Genomic DNA, 20,469 nt, shown 5'->3' on the forward strand with positions numbered 1-20,469 from the left:
TTATAAAGTTAATGGAGGGATGCAGAAAGCACTTGGTAATATTTATACAACTATTTGACACATTATGACTCATTAATTAAGCACTACATGCCTAAATCCCAAATTTTGTTGTGCAAATGTTTGCACCATCCAGTGATGAGTAATAAAATAGTAAAAAAAATTTTTTTTTGAATAATTTCAAAGATAAAATAGCAGAAAATGAAATGCAAGGATCGATCAAAGATACAAATACAAGTGTCCTGGTACCACTTTGTCACATGAAAGCCGTGTTCCTGCTGTTTACCTGACCATCGCCTGGACAAAAGAAAAGAAGGCTGATGCCTGGATACATTTATTAAGTCTTGAAATTCAAATGAATGCCCAATTGTGACTTAACTCCAGTAATACTTACAGGTACAATTAGCTTCTGGGCTGCATGGTGGTTAGTGGTTGCCTCACAGCAAGAAGGTCCTGGGTTCGACTCCGCCCAGTGGCCTTTCTGTGTGGAGTCTGCATGTTCTCCCCGTGTCTGCGTGGGTTCTCTCCGGTACTTCAGCTTCCACAGTCCAAAGACATGCTCTAGGGATCAGGTTGATTGGTAACTCGAAATTGCCCGTAGGTGTGCGAATGTGAGTGTGAATGGTTGTTTGTCCCTGTGTAGCCCTGCGATTGGATGAAGACCAGTCCAGGATGTACCCCGTCTATCGCCTGAAGTTGGCTGGGATTGACTCCAGCCCCCCTGGTGTGCAGGATAAGCGGTTTGATGATGGACGGACAATTACCTTCCTTTTCCTTCCTCTTGTATATTAAATCGGGAGATGTAAGTCACATGATTGAAACACATTTTATTTGATGTCAGTGTGTTTACACATTTTGACTTAACGAGGGAGACATTATTTTCCACTAGAGTAGGAAATGTGCTGCGGTGACTAAGGTCGGCACAGTGTGACCAATGACAGCAGACTGTGATTCCATTTTGGTTCCGGTTTTCCAACTTGCCCTCTGCAGACAAAAGGGACTTCACATGGTCCCATGGCCTAACACAGAGGACTCCTCAGCCAATTCAACGTATTCAGTTAGCATTGGTGTTATGGTCATTAAAGAGTCATTTAAGTTACATAATCCTATGATGATATTTCATCCTCTTTGAAGAGGCTGGACCTGCTTCTGCTCCTATACTTGTCAGGGTTGCGTGGGAGGCAGGACTCAAATGCAGAGTTCTTTTAGAAAACAACAAGACTTTAATAGTCAAAAGGCAGAAACAAAGCAAAAGGCCAACGGGCAAAAACACATTCAAGTAACGGGGGGCAAAAAGGCAGACAGGAACAGGGGGCAAAAAGGCAGGCAGGAACTAGCGACATCCAGGACAAACAACAGGGAACATCCAGGACGATAGACAATGACGCGACAAGTGACACAAGAGACACACATAGCTTAAATACACTAGGGAGGTGCAGGTGATTGGACACAGGTGGAAACGATCAGACAATCACAGACGATGACAGGACAAGGCAGGAAGTGAAGTTACCCAGGGAGACAAGAAGCAGAAAACTACAAAATAAGACAGGAAATAAAACCACACCGTGACAATACTGGTACAACCTCGATAACCTAGATTAAATAATACATTATTAATTGAAGAGAATAGTTTGTTCAAATGGTTCATGTTTTGTGCTGAGACAGAAACAGACTAACAGAAGTTGGTATCATACTATTTATTGGTATTCAAATGCAGCAGTGTAGTAACAGCATTAATATAATAATAATAATAATGCTCTGAAATACTTTAAAATAATATAGTATTTATGATGGCCTTTTGATGAGAAAAACAGTGACACACTGTTAATCAGCTGCTGTTGATTTATAAACTTATAGACCACATAAATTATCAACTTATCTTCTCATTCTGCCACGAAAAGAGGAAAAATCTTACATCATACTTATACGCTTTGTGTCCATTATTTGCAATTCAGTTTAGTTATTATCACAAATATAAAAATAGATTCAATCTAGATCAAAGAAAATATAATTAATATAATATAATTAACATTTGATCACACTGATGAAACTCTGATGAACTTTCAGATGGAAAGAACATACCATCACACGAGGGATACTGTCAGATATCTGACTGTGGGTTATTACTAACGATGCAAACATTTGCTTGGGGAAGAGTTTTAGTGACAGAGTGATGTTACATTGGGCATTTACGTTTGTTTTGCTTAATGGAAGTCATATGGTTTATTCCCAACAGGAGTGCAGAACAGGGTTGTGTCCTGTCTGTTACTTTCTGATTCAGTGATAAACGCTATAAAATAAGTAAACCGCAAAAGTACCAGAACATACACAATTTCATGTACTTGTTTTTATGAGTTGTCAGTTAGGCCGTTTTTTCATTGTTTAGAAGAATTACAATAAACAAAATAACAGATAATCAGTTAAAGCTTTTAGTGTTCTTGATTAGTATGTTTATCTTTTCCTGAGGCCTGAGTAAAGTAGAATTGTAAATTTGAATTGAACATAGTTTCACAAATGCAATAAATGATTAGATTGGACATCCTGGGCACCTTGAGACCTTAATTATCTCTTCCAATGTAAGTCTGAAAGTCACCTTCTCCTCACTAACGTACGCAGCAACACCTTGGTCCAGCAACCCTACTCATTTTGAAATGAAATGAAATGTGTTCAATAGTAAACAAAGATCGCTAATTTGCACCACCAAGTCTTCCATTAGCTCCCACGGTCGACCGTGCATGTGACCCGTGTGTCAGAAAACATATCATTATTTTTCAATAGCAGGTGATCTAATGGCAAGTGTGCCCCTTTGAGGGTTGCGATGAAGGGGGCTGGAGTCAAGCCCAGCTAACGTCAGTGGAGAGACAGGGTACACCCTGGATTGCAGGCCAACCATTCACACTAAAATATCTACAGGCAATTTAGAATCAGCAATTAACCTAAACGTATGGAGTAGAGAAGGTGCGCCGGTAACCGTAGCGTTGATGGTTTGAACCCTGGCTGCTCCTGTGTCGAAGTGTCCTTAAGGTAAGCACACTTGTGGCAGCACACTGTTCCCACTGGGATGGGCTAAATGCAGAGAATCATTTGCCCACAGGGATTAATAAAGAATATTTTCTTTCTTCTTCTATTGGAAGCCAGAGTACCCAGAGAGAACGTTCAAACTCCACACAGAAAGGCTACTGGGTGAAATTGAACCGATGACCGTCTTATGAAAAATCATTTCTGTACCACAACACAAACATTTATCCATCCACTAAAGTTTTCCTGTAAAACAAAGACCTGACTCCCCAGTGTCCATACTATTATTCGGTGGTCTCGTACTGTGAGGTGCTACTATTCAGCTGATCTGGTGAGATATTTATCCTCCTCACGTTCAGCTCTGCGGCAAAGGCCCGTGCCTTCTGGTAAAAGAAGAGAGAGAGCTCCCTGTCTATTAGGAAGTTGTGGTAGATGGTTGCGAGGCGAGTGCACAGCTGCAGCTGAGCCTTCTTGTTACCCAGATCCATGGCTGCAGCCAGAGCCAGGTGGTAGTAGCCTGAAGCATCAAATGGATCCTATCGAGATAAAAGCAAAATGTACGTCCCCTTAAAAACGTGTGATTTAGTCACATTATCGTCATTGTAGCTCAAACAAGAAGTGTGGCCTCCCCTGCTATAAAAAGTTGGCTGGTAATTTTTCCAGATAATTGCATTACATACAGCCCTGTTTTTATCTCTAATGTGAATTACAGATGTTTGCTTTCCTTGCTAACCAAGCCAGCTAGGTGGTGCTTGGGCTGGTGCTGATGACACCTTGCCCCACCAATCCCAGCACCTACCTACCTACTACAACATCCAAGTGAGCTCTTATCCAATAATAATAACAAAGAAAAATAAAAAATGTCACATATTGGCAAAGATTTAAAAAACAATGTTTCAAAGCTCAAAAGGGAACTTTAACAAAAGCATTCATTTTCACAATAGAGGAGGACGATACTTTTAAACATCTGTGCATGTCATATTGTGCTTGTAGTAATGATCAGACTGACATATCAATAATTTAACCCCTTACCTTCAGGTCATAGAATATGATGTCCCCCAGCGTCTGGTACACCCTAACATAGTACAGTGTTTCCTCATCAAACAGCAGAGGTGTTGGACACAGGGTCAAGGTTTTCAGGTAATAGTGTTCAGCCAGTTCGTACTGGTCCAGACAGTGGTACAGAGAGGCCAGACGATGGCAAGCCACTCGCTCATTCAGACACTCACCTGTATGTACAACCACACACAACGGCAGATACAATTATTCTGGTGTCACACATGACTTCATTGTATCTGTAAATTCAATTATCAATTTGCCTGTGCATCATTGGTTTAGATCAACAAATACCAAAAACTTTATAAACTTTATAAATCATTTTGTGCTTAACATGTTCCTTATGTTGTCTTTGACCCAGATGTCAAGCAAACATCACAATTGCAAAAGTGAACCCCATCACAGTTCCATCAAACTTGACTAAATGTCAGCTTGTCAAAGCCCCCAAAGTAGGTAAAGCAATGTAGTACTAATATATGACAGCAATTGGACCAGATATTGCTTTAAATAAAGGGTAAAAAATTAAATTAAATTGACATCCTGAACAGGGAAAATTCTAAACTTTGGGTTGGAGGTTTTCAGTTACCCAGAGTTTTACTGATGTCCAGTGAGGTCTGAGCAAACTCCATAGCTTCGCCGTAAAGCTTGAGACTGAGCATCAGTTCCGTCAATTTATTACACAACCTCAGCCTGGAACGAACATTGCTGCTCTTCACAGCGATGGGCAGAGCCCGGTCCTAAATGGTGGATACACATACAGAGATGTACAGAATTTTACGGTAGGCTGCTTATTTATATTCAGTTTTGGGCATCATTCCTAACAATAACAGAAATACTGTGATAGCAAAGAAAGGCCATAGACTGTATGTAATATGTGCATGTAGTCACAATGACATCGGTTTGTGTCCATATGTGACATAATCTTACCTTCCATAATTTTAGAATTATTTTTGCAACTGGAGGAGTTTCCCCCTGCTCTGAAACATGGATAAATCGTCTAATCCTACATTAGAACCAACTTGATTTAAACAAAGGATGCCATATGCGTGCCGCTGGAAGTTGACAGTAGTAGTGATGATAAATGATACAGTAATGGTAAATCAACATGTTTAAATAGCTGCGTAGTGTTTTATCCAGTCCATACCCTGTAGAAGGTGATAGCCTTGTCCCGGTCCTGGCTGCTGTTGAAGAAAATGTCTCCTGCCGCTTCCAGAAGCTTCAGAATGAAGCCGGTGTCTCCTGTACTCAGAGCAACATCCTGAGCTACCTGACATCGACATAAACACTGAGTTTTTAGTGTATCCTTCAAAGGCAGCACAAACCTGCAAATAACTAAGCAGCCACTTGAATAGGGAACCAAAAACACAAATTACAAATGTCAAGTTTTCTGATGTCCTCGTCATTCATCGACTAGCGGACAAGGGACTCTTGCTCGGGAAGGAAACATCAATCCTATTAGTCCTCCTCTGCTGAGCTGTAAACGTAAGCTAGCTTGGTGTGCGAGGTGAGATAGCAGTATTGATTATAGATGCACTCTTCTTTCTGAGAGGTGATAGCGCCGACGGGTGTCATTTGGTAAAAAAGAAAATAGTTACGACATGAACCATCTCAGAACAAGTTTACAGTCGAGTTAGAAGCATTTTGTAGACAGTCCCAATAGTTATGATTGTTGACACAGCTACTCTCAGACCTGCACGTAAAGGTCCACCAGTTCAGTCTGGTCCACTAGGTGGTAGATCTTTCCCGCTTGCAGCCAGCCGTACGCCTCCTTCTCCCTCTGGCCCAGGTCTATGAAAATACCAAGACTGGTCTTGGTGGCGTCGAGGGCTGCCCTGTATGCCCTGAGAACATTCAGAGACTTTTGTATTTAATTATTATAATGTTTATATCAAATGTGACGACAGGTGGCATTGCAGATTTGTGTGGCAGGTTAAGCGTATAATGTCAAACAGCTGAGGTGCATTTTCAGAATTTTGAAAAAACAAAGTTTACTAAAAGGAAGTGGCTTTAAGGCTTATATTTTTGTTTACTGTCATCTGAAATATCAAATCTAGTGTTTTTATTGCAAAAGCAATCTTTGACGGGGCCAAACCACATTTGTGATTTGCTCTATTCCAGCTAAACACACACTTTGTGAGCAAACAGTGACATAATGCAATCTCAAGCCCCATAACCCTGGGTTTCAAATGTACGTTGGTCCTCACAAATATATAAATGTACACACACACCACACACACACAAACACAAATACACACCTTTCTGTTCCCAGACTGAGGTAGAGCTGGCTGATGGCTTCCAGTGCCTCTCCCTCCTGTCCTCTGTCTCCTGTTTGTCTCAGCAGCTGGACCTGGTGCTGGCTGTAGATTATACACTGGGCCTGGTCTGGATTCTCACACCCATACAGATGGTACAGGTGTCTAGTTGCAGTGAGCTGGCCTGGCGATTTGTGAAAATCCAGTGTCGTTAATTGACGGGAGCTCAAGTAATAAAAAGGACACACAATGTGTGACTTACATACTTACAGTCTAACAGGTTAGCATTGATAGCCAGCAGTAGAGCCCATTCGTAGCATCCTTTCCCAAAGTCCAGCTGGTGCTGCTTCACATAGTGCTGACCCAGCTCCAGCAGTACTGTGATGAAGTTTGACTCATGACCTTCTCCGTCCAGCTCAGAGAAGAGCTGCACGGCCTGAGTCAGGTGTCTCTGTGCCAGATCTTTAGCTCTAGCCTTCAGACATAACAGCCCTGCATGAGGAAGAAGCAAAGTCATCTCAAAGAACTGATATCATTGGAAATGGATATTACTATTGCTATAACGCAATTACTACTTTTGTTATCATTGTTATTCTGCTACATCCACTGCAGCTATTATTAATAGTAGTAATTATAAATTATAAAATATTGTATATCCCTTTAAGTTGTTCATTCTGTACAGATGACATTTATGACACTCCGTCCATCATGACAGAGCAATCTTCTTCTGCCGTACTCCCTAAAGTTTCTTCCTTTTTCTGCCCACTGAAGATTTCTTTCTTGGTGGAGTTTTTCCTATTCAGATGTGTAGAGACTGTATGTAGAGACATTTTGGAATTTATCAAATAAATTTAATTGAATGGGAAGAATCACATGTTATGTGGAGACACTACAGATGAATGAACATTAGAAGATTCCACCATGGAACTTCCCCAGTTGATTAATTAAATTAGGATACAATTTTATTCAGAATTACAAGTGTGGTGGCGCTGTTTCAGGTCATCTCCCGAGTCGGAATCCCGAAAGAGATTCTGACTGACATGGGCACCTCGTTCATGTCACGCACCCTACGGGAACTGTACGAAATTATTGGGGGTTAAGTCCGTTCGGACCAGTGTGTACCATCCCCAGACTGACGGCCTGGTGGAACGGCTGAACAAGACGCTGAAATCGATGATTCGTAAGTTTATTCACGACGATGAGCGTAATTGGGATAAATGGCTCGACCCTCTGTTGTTTGCAGTAAGGGAGGTTCCCCAGGCCTCCACAGGATTTTCTCCCTTCGAGCTGCTGTTCGGCAGGAGACCACGGGGGGTGCTCGACCTGCTTAAGGAACACTGGGAGGAGGGTCCGAGCCCCGGTAAGAACGAGATTCAGTACGTCCTGGATCTGCGAGCCAAACTCCACACACTGCGTGAGTTGTCACGTGAGAATTTGCTCCAGGCCCAGGAACGTCAACAACGGCTGTACAACAGAGGGGCGAAGCTGAGACAATTCACACCGGGAGAAAAAGTGCTTGTATTACTTCCTTCTTCCAGCTCAAAACTACTCGCCAAGTGGCAAGGGCCCTTTGTAGTCACACGGCGGGTAGGGGACGTCGACTACGAGGTGGTGCGATCTGACAGAGGGGCCACGCAGATCTACCACCTAAACCTCCTTAAAGCATGGAGGGAGGCGGAGTCCGTGTCCCTGGTGTCTGCAGTCGCAGAGAGCAAGGAGCTGGGGCCAGAGGTCCCAAAGTCCACCGATCCGACCCGGCTCCCGTCCGACGCCCGTCTCTCTGCAGCCCAGCAAGCGGACATAGCCCGGTTGCAAGATCAATTTAATGATGTGTTCTCCTCCCTGCCAGGTCGCACGGACCTCATAGTGCATCACATTGAGACGTCCCCAGGCGTGACGGTGAAGACACGGCCCTACAGGTTACCTGAACACAAGGAAAATGGTTCAGCGAGAATTGGCCGCTATGCTGGAGATTGGGGTAATAGAGGAGTCCAAAAGCGCCTGGTGCAGCCCCATCGTTCTTGTCGCCAAGAAGGACGGCTCGATAAGGTTCTGTGTGGATTATCGCAGGGTGAATGCGGTGTCACGGTTTGACGCGTACTCGATGCCCTGGGTCGACGAACTCCTGGACCGATTGGGCACCGCGCAGTTTTTACGACACTGGATTTGACCAAGGGCTACTGGCCGAATCCCTTGTCACCAGAGTCCAAGTCGGCGTTCTCCACTTCGTTTGGATTATACCAATTCACCACACTTCCCTTTGGGTTGTTCGGCTCCCCGGCCACCTTCCAGCGCCTCATGGACCGGGTGCTGCGTCCGCACGCTGTGTATGCTGCCGCCTACCTGGATGACGTCATCATCCACAGCATCACGCTGGCGGAGCATGTACGGCGGGTGGGCGCGGTGCTGGAGTCCTTGAGGCAGGCCGGGCTCACCGCCAACCCGGGGAAGTGTGAAGTTGGACGGAGGGAGGTACGGTATCTGGGGTACCACTTGGCCGGCGGGCAGGTGCGCCCGCAGGTGGACGAGACCGCAGCCATTGCAGCCTGCCTGCGGCCCAAGACGAAAAAAGAGGTGAGGCAGTTTTTGGGGCTGGCGGTCTACTACAGAAGGTTCATCCCGGGCTTTGCGGAGCTGACCAGCCCCTTAACTGACCTAACCCGGAAAGGTGCCTCAGATCCGGTCCAGTGGACGGAGCGGTGCCAGTGGGCGGTTGAGGGGGTGAAACGAGCCCTCTGTGGGGAACCACTGCTCCATACACCTGACTTCTCTCTCCCTTTTGTCTTGCAGACTGATGCGTCGAACAGAGGGCTGGGGGCCATTTTGTTCCAGCAGGTGCAGGGGGTGGACCGCCCGGTCCTCTACATCAGCCGGAAGCTGTCGAAGAGGGAGGCCAGGTACAGTACGGTCGAGAAAGACTGCCTGGCCATCCGGTGGGCGGTCGACTCCCTGCGGTATTACCTCCTGGGACGCCAGTTCACCCTCTGTTCGGACCACGCCCCGCTGCAGTGGCTCCACCGCATGAAGGATGCCAACGCCTGGATCACTTGGTGGTATCTGGCTCTACAGCCTTTTAACTTCAAGGTGATCCATAGGCCAGGGGCACAGATGGTCGTGGCCTTCCTTTCCCGCCCACAGGAGGGAGGGGGGGGGAGTCGGTTCGGCCGGATGGCTCCCCGGCCTAAGTTGGGCGGTGGAGGTATGTGGTGGCGGGTCGTGGTTAGCTCAGCTGCAGGGGGAGAGCGGGGGATTGGTTCAGGGGACGGTAGGTGAGGAGAAAGCACAGGTGGAAATAATCTGCACTGATTGTCTCTCTGGTAAAAACAGTGAGCAGGATCCGGATCGAGGGACGTGAGCAGAGCAGAGCTGAGCACGAGAGTGGAGCAGAGCACGAGAGCTGAGCAGGACAGAGCGGAGCCGAGCAACAGCGCGACGAGCGGCCTCAATCCTGCCCACTGATCCCTTACAAAATAAGTCGTATTGCTCTCAACGCGTGTCTGTGCGTCCTTACGGATCCCGGCGGTGGTAGCGCTATCACGGCCACAACAAGTTTTCTCAAATGTTATGTTAAAATATGCATATTAGGCCATACCTAATATGTCAACAGCCATAAAAAATGTAACTATTGCAATGATTTTGTAATACATGTTCAATAAATCAAAATAAAAGTGTTTTCCTTGAAGCAACATTTACTTACCCAGGTTAGCCTGCGCTACCGCCCAGTTTGGAATGTCCTCATACTCTTGGCAGACGTCCACAGCCGCCTCGTAGCTCTGTGCCGCCTTGCAGAGGTCACCCATGCACCGAAATGCCACGCCACGCATGTTGAGGACCACACCTTTGTGTTAAATCACACACATCTACTGATGACATAGGGTTTAGCCTCCTGATGAACACTTATTGTATTTTAAGCAACCATATGTTTACATCTTTTAAAAAGTTTCAGAGTTTCTTCTGCTCAAACATAAGTCCTACTGAGGCCTGAATTGCATTCCAGAGGCACAATTCATGATACATTGAGCTTTGAATCTGGAAGTTGTTCAGTTAAAATTTAAAAGTTAGCTAACAACTTCAATGTTTGACTTATTTGTTTTTTAACTAGTAGTATAATTTCTTGATAGAGCACACTCTCATTTCCACTGTAGAAATATCTTCAAGGAACATTTTTCTCAGATTATCTTTGTTAGCAATAAAACTGAATAACAATAAAACTGAAACCATAACAGAAATTGAATCAGGGAAATCTAAATTTCCCTTGCGGAGTATCTGATGTTAGTTCATGATTAGTTTCTGGAAATATTTGCCGCTGAAACATTAAATGTTATTTTATTTGAACACAAAAACAACCAAAGAAATCCACCAACCTTCCTGAAGGGTAGTGCAATGTTCAGGCATGGAAGAAAGGACAGAGTCCAGGATATCCAAGGCAACATCTGGCTGCTTGTTGTCAATGTGAAGCCATGCCAACCAGATGAGGGTACCGTTTCTCTCTGGGACTGAGATGGGGAGTCGCTGTGGGAGTCTATTACTGTCAATGAGAGTGTGTATGTGGCTGATAGCGTGTCCAACCATCCTGTGCTTGCAATAGAGTTGGCAGAGACTAACGGTGAGCTGATGGCTCAAAACATGTTGCTGATCACTTCCTCCACCCTGAACTTTTTTAGAAGAAAGGGCTTGGTGTAGATAGGGAGCCACTTGAGGTGGGAGGGTTACTTCCTGTTCTGTGATCCCATTCTGTCTGTTGACGTTGTTCAATAGTAGAGCCATGCTGCTCAGGCAGTTTGTCAGTGTAGCAGAGGGATGCTGAGAAGCTCTCCTTGCCGAACTGACACTGAGGTGGGGAAGTCCGAGTTCGCTGTAGAGCCTTCCCAGGGCAAGGTATTCGTGACTGGTCGAGATGCCCCATGTTCTTTGTGTTTCAGTGCAAAGAACAAGCAGTCTCTCAAGATAAGGAACAACTCGTACCCCTTCAGCATGAGTCCAGTGGTGCTTCGCCAGTAGATGACAAGCCCGTGCCTCTGCCATCCCGTTGTGGGACAGAATGGCTTTCTTGAGGATGTATTTAAGAGCAGAGTTGTCCACTAGGCATTCCAGACAGTTTGGGGTCCCAAATAGCAAGGCAACAAGTCGCTCTGTCATAGCAAAGAAACTTTCGGTATTTTTCTGCAAAAGGTATATAGCGACCAGGTTGGAGTAGATGCTGGCCAAAAGCCTGAGGTCCGCAAAGCCTTCTCGTGGCACACTGAGGGCCTCCTCAAAGTAAACCCGGGCCTGGCTGAATTTTGATCTTCCAGCACAGAGTTTGCCCAGCAGAAAGCACAAACGAGTCTGTGACCAAAGGAGTCGCTTCTTCCTGGCTGTTTCCCTGGCAACCCCCAGGAAAGCAATCAGCTCATCCTCTTCCGAGTGACCAGTAAAGGTGGAGGAGGCCAGGAGTTCAGAATTCAGTCCATAAAGGGGGCCAAACTCTATCTTGTAGTCTCGTCCCTCCAAGAAAGCGAAAAGCAGAATGAAGATTTCCGTGTTGTTGTCTCCTTCTACCACCGGGTGAACAATGAAACAGGGAGGACTTGGTTTTTTGGCTTCTGAGTTGAGGTCAGCGTCCTCTAAAGTCCCGTTCATTGTCACTATGGATGGGGGCAATGACTTTTGTCCTTGATCAAGAAACCTCTGAATATTTGTCTTCAAGTCAGTCTGCTGAGTCTGAGATTTGCTTGAAGAGCTGACTGTGAAAGCGTAATTTCAAGGGGCAAAGAATTACATAAGGACAAAATAAATAATACATGATAGTGACATGTACTGTAGGTGAAGATACTTACATGGTATTATTTTATCAGCATCTTGGTAACTGATCATATCTGAAATTAAACAACAAAGTAGCAGAAAGTGAATAAAAACACCCTAAAACCTCAACAACTGGTTTATACAGCCTGTCAATCTGAATGCTGTAGCACTCGTGCCGAAAGCTTTAGAGGCATAGTATTAATTCAAGCTATTTTGCTGATTTGTTGTTATTTTTACTTTATTTCCATTCTTGACCTTGACAAAGAGACCAGATCTACTCTTTCCTTTCCAAACTCTCACAATAAAAGTCTAACATAATATTTATATTTAACATTTTTAACATATAATAGGAGACTGTTTGACTCTTGTGTGTTATTTCTTTTTCACACCAACACTGGCTGGCAAACATGCTAATCGTGATACTCTTCAAATCCGTCGAGCCTAAAAGAGCAGCGACAGAATATATGTTATTTTGTTGTTGACTTTGGATAACTTCTTGGATTTTTTGTACACATGACACAAAACTGTATTGATTAGTGTGACCTATGAATCCCTTCTGTCTCACCAAGTTTGTAGTTATGACCAGTATCATTTTCAGATTTCTTCTTCAATAAGGCCTTTGTTTCTTCTATGACTTTGTCCTCTTGCGGATTGAAAAATGTCCCTTCCTCTCCATCCAGAAAGACATCTGCTAAGCTAGAAAAGTGACAAGAAGACAATAAGATTACATTATTTCCGCAAACACTATTGTAGAACAATTTTACACACACAATACACTCACTTGTGGATGTCAGTGGATGGCTTCACTAGGCTTGTCTTGACCAAACCTACTTCTCCTGTTGCCTCCTTCCTCGCTGTGAACCAATCACAACAAGACACCAGGATTCCAATGATGACGATGCGATCACCGGGCGCCACACTCAGCTCATCCGGGCCCTCAGCATCATACCCTGCTGTGGCCAGACAGCTTCCTGAGGCTTCACATGGAAGAAGGACCATATGAAACTAGACATCCCATAACTTTCTGTAAGGCTTCCAATGTTCTCTTTACTACACACTGACCATACACCACTGGGAAACCTAAAGTAGGTGTCGTTCACAATAATAAAAGTGACGTCAGCTGGACGTCAGCAGATCAAATATTGTGTAAACTGTTGAAGTTTACCTTAGCATCTAATCATTGAAAGTAGGTTAATAGTTCAGAGAACCATTTCTTAACGTTCTCTCTTTTGAACTTGCATGTTCACTGTACTTGTTTGTTGCTCACATGACATTTGCAGTTGAAACATTTGAAATAGCTGAAATATTGACAAACGTTAAAGTTGAAGTGCCACTCTAAAGGAACGTACTGTTGTAAGTTGTAGGGGCAGTGCTAAATGACTTCAATATTTTGATTATTAGTGTGTAAATACCAAATAAAAAAAGAGACTTCAACAAAGTGGTAATTCATGAAACATTGTTTCTCATATGTATGTTTACTGAATTCTTTCCTGGGAAACTATCCTCAATATATTTTACTGCACTTACCAAACTGCAGAGGGAAGTCACAGGAGGGTTTACCATCACCAATTAAAATGCTCTCTGTGCAGGATTTGAGAAACCATCTGTGGACAGATGGGATGATGTGAACACCTCATATTGTGGGCACTCAGATCAGAGAGAGTAGCTCTGTGTTGGAATAGGACTTACTGATGAAAAGGGACAACCAGCTCGAGCCCAGGTCTGGGTGCAGTACCTCGGGCTCCATCGGCCAGGCAGAGGACAGTCCACCCTGAGCCCAGGAAGGGAGGCTCAAACTGGGCTATGTCTCCCTTCTCCAGGTACAGATCACCTCCAGAGGTAGAGCTGTCAAACATCTGGTTGGTACTACATCTAGCAAACAACGAACCTAAGGATACAGAGTGGAGTTTGTTTTGTGAAATGTATTTCAGATATTCTAAAATGCATTGGTTTTTGTTATTCACTAAATCATTTTGAGGGGATATTTCACTTTTGTGTTCGGAGGGACCTGGATGGAAAGCTTTTGGTCACTGTACGTCACAACGGGGTGGCTGGATCAGGACCCAAACGCAGACTGGCAAATAATAACGACTTTATTATCAAAAATGCCTGGGAGGAAAAACGCAGACCAGGAGCACGCTGACATGGAAAACACATACAACGTAAAACCTCGACAAAGGACAAGAGACACACCTGGCTTAAATACAGGGAAGGTGACACCGTGACACTGTAACATGTTGATCCTCTTTATATTTTCTCTTTTATATAACCGACACAAACGTACCCAAATCAAAATCTTTTCCCGAACCCAACCAGGCTGTTTGATTGCCTAGTCGTAGAGAATGATGTTCTTGATTCGGCAATGGTTTTATGTTGGGGCGGGGGGCTTTTGTACCTTGAGACTAGAATACAGCACATGGTACAGCTGTCCTCGTCCTCACTAATAAGATGGTCTGCTCAGTTTTCTCATCAATCATGTTTTTGAGTGAAATTGATGTCAAATGATCTCCCACCATAAAACCAAGACTGATTTTCGAATGCATTTTCTAGGTGCTTCAGAGAAGTCCGGCTGTCTCAGTCTTCACTTCCGGCCCAAGCAGCTCACCAAGAAGGAAAACTTCTTCCATCCCCTTGGATTACAAGAGCACGAACAGCTTTTACGCCACCAAGAAACCCAACAGTCCTCATGATCCCCAATCGATTCCCGCAACAAAGGACCGAGCGGACGGAGTTAAACGAGACTCGAGGAAACACAGCAAACCCTATCAACACACAGTTAGGCTATGACTGGGCAACTATGTGAGAAACACACGTGGTGTACAAACACAGCCTGCTAGCAACATGGCTTGCCATGTGGTCAGTATGTTAGCTTTACAGCTATCGTATAATAGCTTTTGTTGATTTCAAATGGTATTGATCTGATTTGTATTGTTGGAAGTTAATAAACCCTGTTATACATTAAGGAGCAGTTTTCTGTGACTCTTCTTGTGTATATGTGTATTGTAGTGCTGGTTGGAAACATAGCCAGCGTACAAACTCAAACCTTCAATTCCTTGCTCTTAACGAGTGCATATCAATTATGAGACTTGATTTATAATTTGGTTATTAGTCCCTTTTTACGGTGGCGCCCTGTTGTTTATTTATTTTGTGAATTATCTTAGTGAATATTAATACTTCTATTGACATCAATGATTTAATTTCACCATGCCCAACACATGTTTCCTGCTTTTTGCTGTAGTGGTGCATTAAATGCTGGGGCAACATCAGAACTTAAGAACCACTTCAGTAGGCGAGCCCAGCAGGCTTTAAACCTAAATTCCACAAAATTCCTTTGTACCTTCTTGCATGAGAATGCCTTTGTAGATCAGGTGGAGTGTGTCCTCTTGAACAGAGACCTTAATTTCAATGTCCTCCTCCAAAGAGCTGAGCCAAAACTTCTGGTCCCACAACAGATTCTCCATGCAGTGACCCAGGAAACCTGGAGGAGAGGAGATGTGAATGAATCCATCCATCTTCTAAAGTGGCAAGCCCTAAACAGCAACACCAGCTGGGCTAGCAAACCTATCCGAGTACATTTCTGCATTCCTAACTATTTAAATATTCCATAATATAAGTCTACGTCTATACTAAGTCTAATATAAGTCTCTGCATTCTACGGAGTCTATGCACTCCGTAGAATGCAGATCTCTGCCTGGTGTGATTGCCACAAGTGGGCCCCATGCACAGTCCAGCCAACAAAAGGGATATAAATTGTTGTAAAAAAAAACCCACTTAACTCAAACTAAAAAATATATATGCAGGCAATTGGTGTATGAATGTGAGATGACCTTTGGACAGACGCACACTCACGAACACACTCACACACAACTGATCGCAGAATCCTCCTTGTGGAAATAATAATAGAATTACTATCTTTTGCATTTTTGCCTGTGCTTTGAAACATTTAAATTCGCAAACTTCTTCCAAACCCACCTATTGAATAATATGTGGTGAATTTCCATATCTCCTCAAAGGTTTTGAATGTCACATAAATGACTTTCTCTTCACTGTCGATGGAGATGAGGTGAGTAGACAGCTCCTATAAACAGATAAAAGATTTCATGAATTTCACTTTAAAAAGAAACTTTTATGCTTCACATTCAAGCTTTCTAATCATTATAACATTTTTGTATTATTTGTATTTTCAGAAAATACACATTGAAGAAAATGATATATTTCGGGTGAAGTATCCTTTTAGCCTTAGCATGACTATTTGCAACAGAACTCTTCAAACTTCAAACAAACAGCAAACTGAGCACACGGACAACCTGATTCATTCATAATTCATGGAGGAAGTGAATTTTTGCACAGCTTAAAATGCTAGGAGATGAATTTTGTAGGAGCCACGTCAGTGTGTATCTGTGTGTGTGCGTGTTTGTGCGTGTGTGTGTGTGTGTGTGTCATGAGCTCTACCGTGAACAGAGCGTTGACCTCTGTGCTGTCAGCTTGCAGATTGCGCAGTTTCCCTCTCAGCATTTCCTGTGAGTCCCTGTCTGCAGGAAGACGCTCCGGACCCCACACCACATCCAGCAGCAGCGGCAGAGCTGAAGACAAGGCACACCATCACCATGGCGAACGCTCCATGTTTGTCCTCTGGCATGACCAGATCACGTAGCATATAAATATATATATATATGATAATATAGATATCTTTTAAATGGTCAACTGCAACACCCTACAGTAAGTAGTACTATTTTAATTTACTAATTCCATAACAACACAAAGGACATCTCCTCCCCTTTTAATGTTTGCTAAAAAAAAAAGGAGGTCAGCATTTTCTGTTGCTGAGGTGAAATGAAAGTTTAGGTATTTGGAGGAAAGCGGTCTGAAGCAAGATTGTCCTTTATCACCTGAAATACAGTAGAGCTTAAAGGACAGAAAGTAGGACGATACTTTTGAAGAAGAGAAAGAAAATTATCAGTCTGTTAACTATCTGGAGTTTGATGACGGATGGATGTTGTGGTTTGACACTGAGCTCCGTCTGATCTTCTGGTGATCTGAGGCGATGATGGCAGTGTGACTGACTCAGCGATTAATAAGTGACTTCAGAGGAACTTACAGGTTCAAGGTGTAAAAGAATCGCTCACATGACTTTTCACTGAGGTCGAGTCATGTGTTCTCTTATGACTCGTGAAAGCGGACGGTGCAATTTGAAGCAACGGTTAAGGAAGGATTTCTTTACCGTGAAGCTTTTGTTTTCAAAAAAACAGGAAGCAGCAGCTGGCAGGGCCTCAATAAACGTAAAGATGAGTGACGTTTAACTCTCAGCAAGTAAAAAAAATAGGTAAAGAGGTGGATCATTAATGGAGCTGAAGCTCAGCTCACTGCCTGAGAGTCATCAGTGGCCTCGCTACTGTTAATTGTTAGATATTCCAAACTATAAATCCTTTTTTCTGGCTCTTGACAGTATTGAAAAAGGGGACTTGGATGTTGTGATGTTACCCATCGCTTTCTGGAGTGAAGCACCAGCTTAGATTTTGGCACTCACCATATCGATTTTTGGGAAACAGTGTACATGAATTCACCACATGTTGGAATGTGGAGGGATGCAAGATATGGTGCAGCTACCTGTCGGTAGCCACGCCTTAAAACATGACCCGCTTTGGGTAATATTTTACTCTTAATATGTATGGAATCTTAATTTATTTGCCGGCTTGCAGAAGTGTCGTTCTGAAATAATACACATCAAAATCAGCTAAATATTCAGCCAAACACAGAAAATGTTTGACTTGGCACGAATGCAACATGCTGAACAACAACAATTTGGGTTTAGCATATTAGAATGATCACATTTGCTAGTCCTCACACTGGTATAGCTGAGGCTGAATGCCATTAGCTTTGAAGGTTTGGAGTTCATGTCAAAATGAAAACATTTTTCATGAGTTGACCAAGAGTTGACCAAAGTTCTTGGGATTTACTTTCTGGGCACCATAAAGAAATGTACCGATTCTACAGCAATGCCATTTGATTAGAGCCAATGCCTCAAAACTACAACATTGTACCACACTTACCCCACGTTCCCAGTCTGCCTCTGCACTTCCACCAAATAAAAGACATCAACAAACAATCTTCTCAAACAGAAGAAGCAGGAGTTACCTGCTGGGACTTTTTCCTCACATGTTGACACAGTTCTCCTCAGACATGAAGAATCTCTGGTGAAACCGTGCACTGTTAAAACATGGAGAACCTCACTTTTATTTAAAATTCTCAACAGTTTGGTGAGATCTTGTACATAAATGAGCGCATTAATAATAAAGTAGGAGATGCCACTTTATGAATACAATTATATATTATATAACTGTCTTTGAAATCAACACATAATTGAAAGAAATCATATTCATATTAGACTATGGCTTAATAACAACATTTATAATTTGGTATTGTAAGAGGATGATACTATATTGCTGTGTTTCTGAAGTGCCTTTGCACATACATTCTAATATTAGTAGTACAAATACCTTTTCTGCTGTGTCCGTTTGTTTTCTCTGCCACCTGCCGGTGCTGCAGGCCGTCTGCAGACATCTTTCCCCGGTACCCGCCGGCCCGGTCTGACCTGGCCGACATGTCCGAGCAGAACTGTGCAGTCTTCCCCGTCCCCAGTGAGCAGTCACCACCTCACCATCACATGCTCTCCGCGCAGTCCGCTCCCACTGAGGTCCCTTAGCAGCGTCAAGCTTACTGCTGTAATTGTCTCCGGGTTTCTTTTCAAAATAAAACTCCTTTTCTCTCAACATAATGATAAATAATATATCGTTGAAGGACATAGACGTCTGTGGTTGGCACACATTTAAGTCAACCAACAAATTGGTAGAGTGGATTTTAAAGTGAACAAGTTAGAGAAGGAGATTGTTTTCATATAATTTTGGAATATTCTATTCTATTCCAAATATTCCTAAATGATTGTTGTATTAACTATTATCCAATGAAAATACACCCGAATCAATAACAGACCAACTTAAAAAAAACATTGTGGACACAGAGATTCAATTTATTAATATAATTATTATTTCTTTCATCAGATTTATTTATGTAATTATCTTGTTCTAATATTCTTGTAGATGATTTTATGAAATTACTATTGTTCATTCATTTACGCAGTTACCTATTTATTGTGGTTTGCCATATATTATATTATTATATAGTATTTTATTTTCAGTTCCATATAGAAGAAAGTTGCTTTCTGTAAGTTTCCTGTGTGACTCCGGTTCACTTGACTCAAAATCCCTCCTCAAAAAGTGTACAGCTTTCAAGTTAATTATCACACACTGAGCAAATAAAGCCTGATCTCTAAATCAGACCGTAAAAGACACCGGGTTACTTTTGTCCCTGCTCTTACATAAAGATCAGCTGGAATTATTTCCTACTTATATACCTGTATTTTCGTACTCTGTCTATCCTAGAAAGAGTAACAACGTTTCCGTCAAAGTTGCCTCTCTGTTTGGTTATTGTGTGTGTAGGTTTGAGAGAGTGTTTAATCCAAAGTGTGTGTGTGTGTGTGTGTGTGTGTGTGTGTGTGTGTGTGTGCTTTCCCTTCAAACAACCCAGGAACCGACTCAGCATTTCCTTTCCTCCAGTCAGTTCCTCTGTCCACTCAGCACTGCAGCCAAGAAGCAGCAGCGTTGCTCCTAAACTGGAGCGTTTTTAACAGCAGCTAACAGACAATCACAGGAACAGAGTCACAAGATACTCGGTAGCTCAGCAATTAAGTTCTTTAAGGCGTCATATAATACTTACTTGTTTTATTACACTTTTACTCCACACACGTCGTTGTCAGGTGACTTAGGAGTGTGAACTACAGCATTCTTTAGTGGTATGCGTGTGAATGCATCAAACTGTGATCCCTGCTTTACGTTTTAGACGCCATGAGCTTCAACTGAATTTTCAAATTGCTCATTTACTTAAAGGTGCATCATCATATTTTCCAACTATGGGCAAAATGACAACAAATCTCAACATCTCTTTTTTCATGTTTTTAGACTCCACCAACAACAGAGAAACAAATCCATGTCTTTAGCTGCTAAATGCTGCACTATGTTCACCAGCTATTTCTATAAATCTTCATCTGCACTAGTAATGTACTAGGAGTAATGGCTTGTTACATTACATCACATTAATGGCCTGTTAGGAGTTTAACTGGGGCGTAACTGTGTGCTTGCTGCAGCCTGATCTCTTAAAAATGATGTTGCCATAGAACAAAAATGTATTGTCAAGAAAAACATATTTCTGAGATCTGGGTTTGGTGCAGAGCATAGAAAGTGATAGATAGTGCACAGTAGGATGGACAGATAGCTGCTAATAAGAATAGGGGATAATTGTTCATGGG

General features: G+C 43.0%; 1 protein-coding gene across 1 annotated transcript; it reads right to left on the bottom strand.

Moving 5' to 3' along the window:
• Window positions 1-1,679: 1,679 nt before the first annotated feature.
• Window positions 1,680-18,801, bottom strand: sh3tc1 (SH3 domain and tetratricopeptide repeats 1). The gene is made up of 19 exons (XM_040181915.2): window positions 18,605-18,801; window positions 18,243-18,314; window positions 16,560-16,690; window positions 16,080-16,185; window positions 15,445-15,585; window positions 13,797-13,995; window positions 13,635-13,711; window positions 12,889-13,084; window positions 12,673-12,803; window positions 12,143-12,181; window positions 10,688-12,049; window positions 10,021-10,161; window positions 6,594-6,815; window positions 6,327-6,507; window positions 5,762-5,912; window positions 5,216-5,338; window positions 4,658-4,808; window positions 4,048-4,244; window positions 1,680-3,551 (listed from the first exon to the last, which is right to left on the bottom strand). Exons 1-19 carry the CDS (start codon window positions 18,708-18,710, stop codon window positions 3,300-3,302), a joined length of 3,978 nt encoding a protein of 1,325 aa, XP_040037849.2. The 5' UTR covers window positions 18,711-18,801; the 3' UTR covers window positions 1,680-3,299.
• Window positions 18,802-20,469: the final 1,668 nt, after the last annotated feature.

This window comes from Gasterosteus aculeatus, chromosome 7 (genome assembly GCF_964276395.1).
Source record: "Gasterosteus aculeatus chromosome 7, fGasAcu3.hap1.1, whole genome shotgun sequence".
In the NCBI taxonomy this organism is placed as follows: Eukaryota; Metazoa; Chordata; class Actinopteri; order Perciformes; family Gasterosteidae; genus Gasterosteus; species Gasterosteus aculeatus.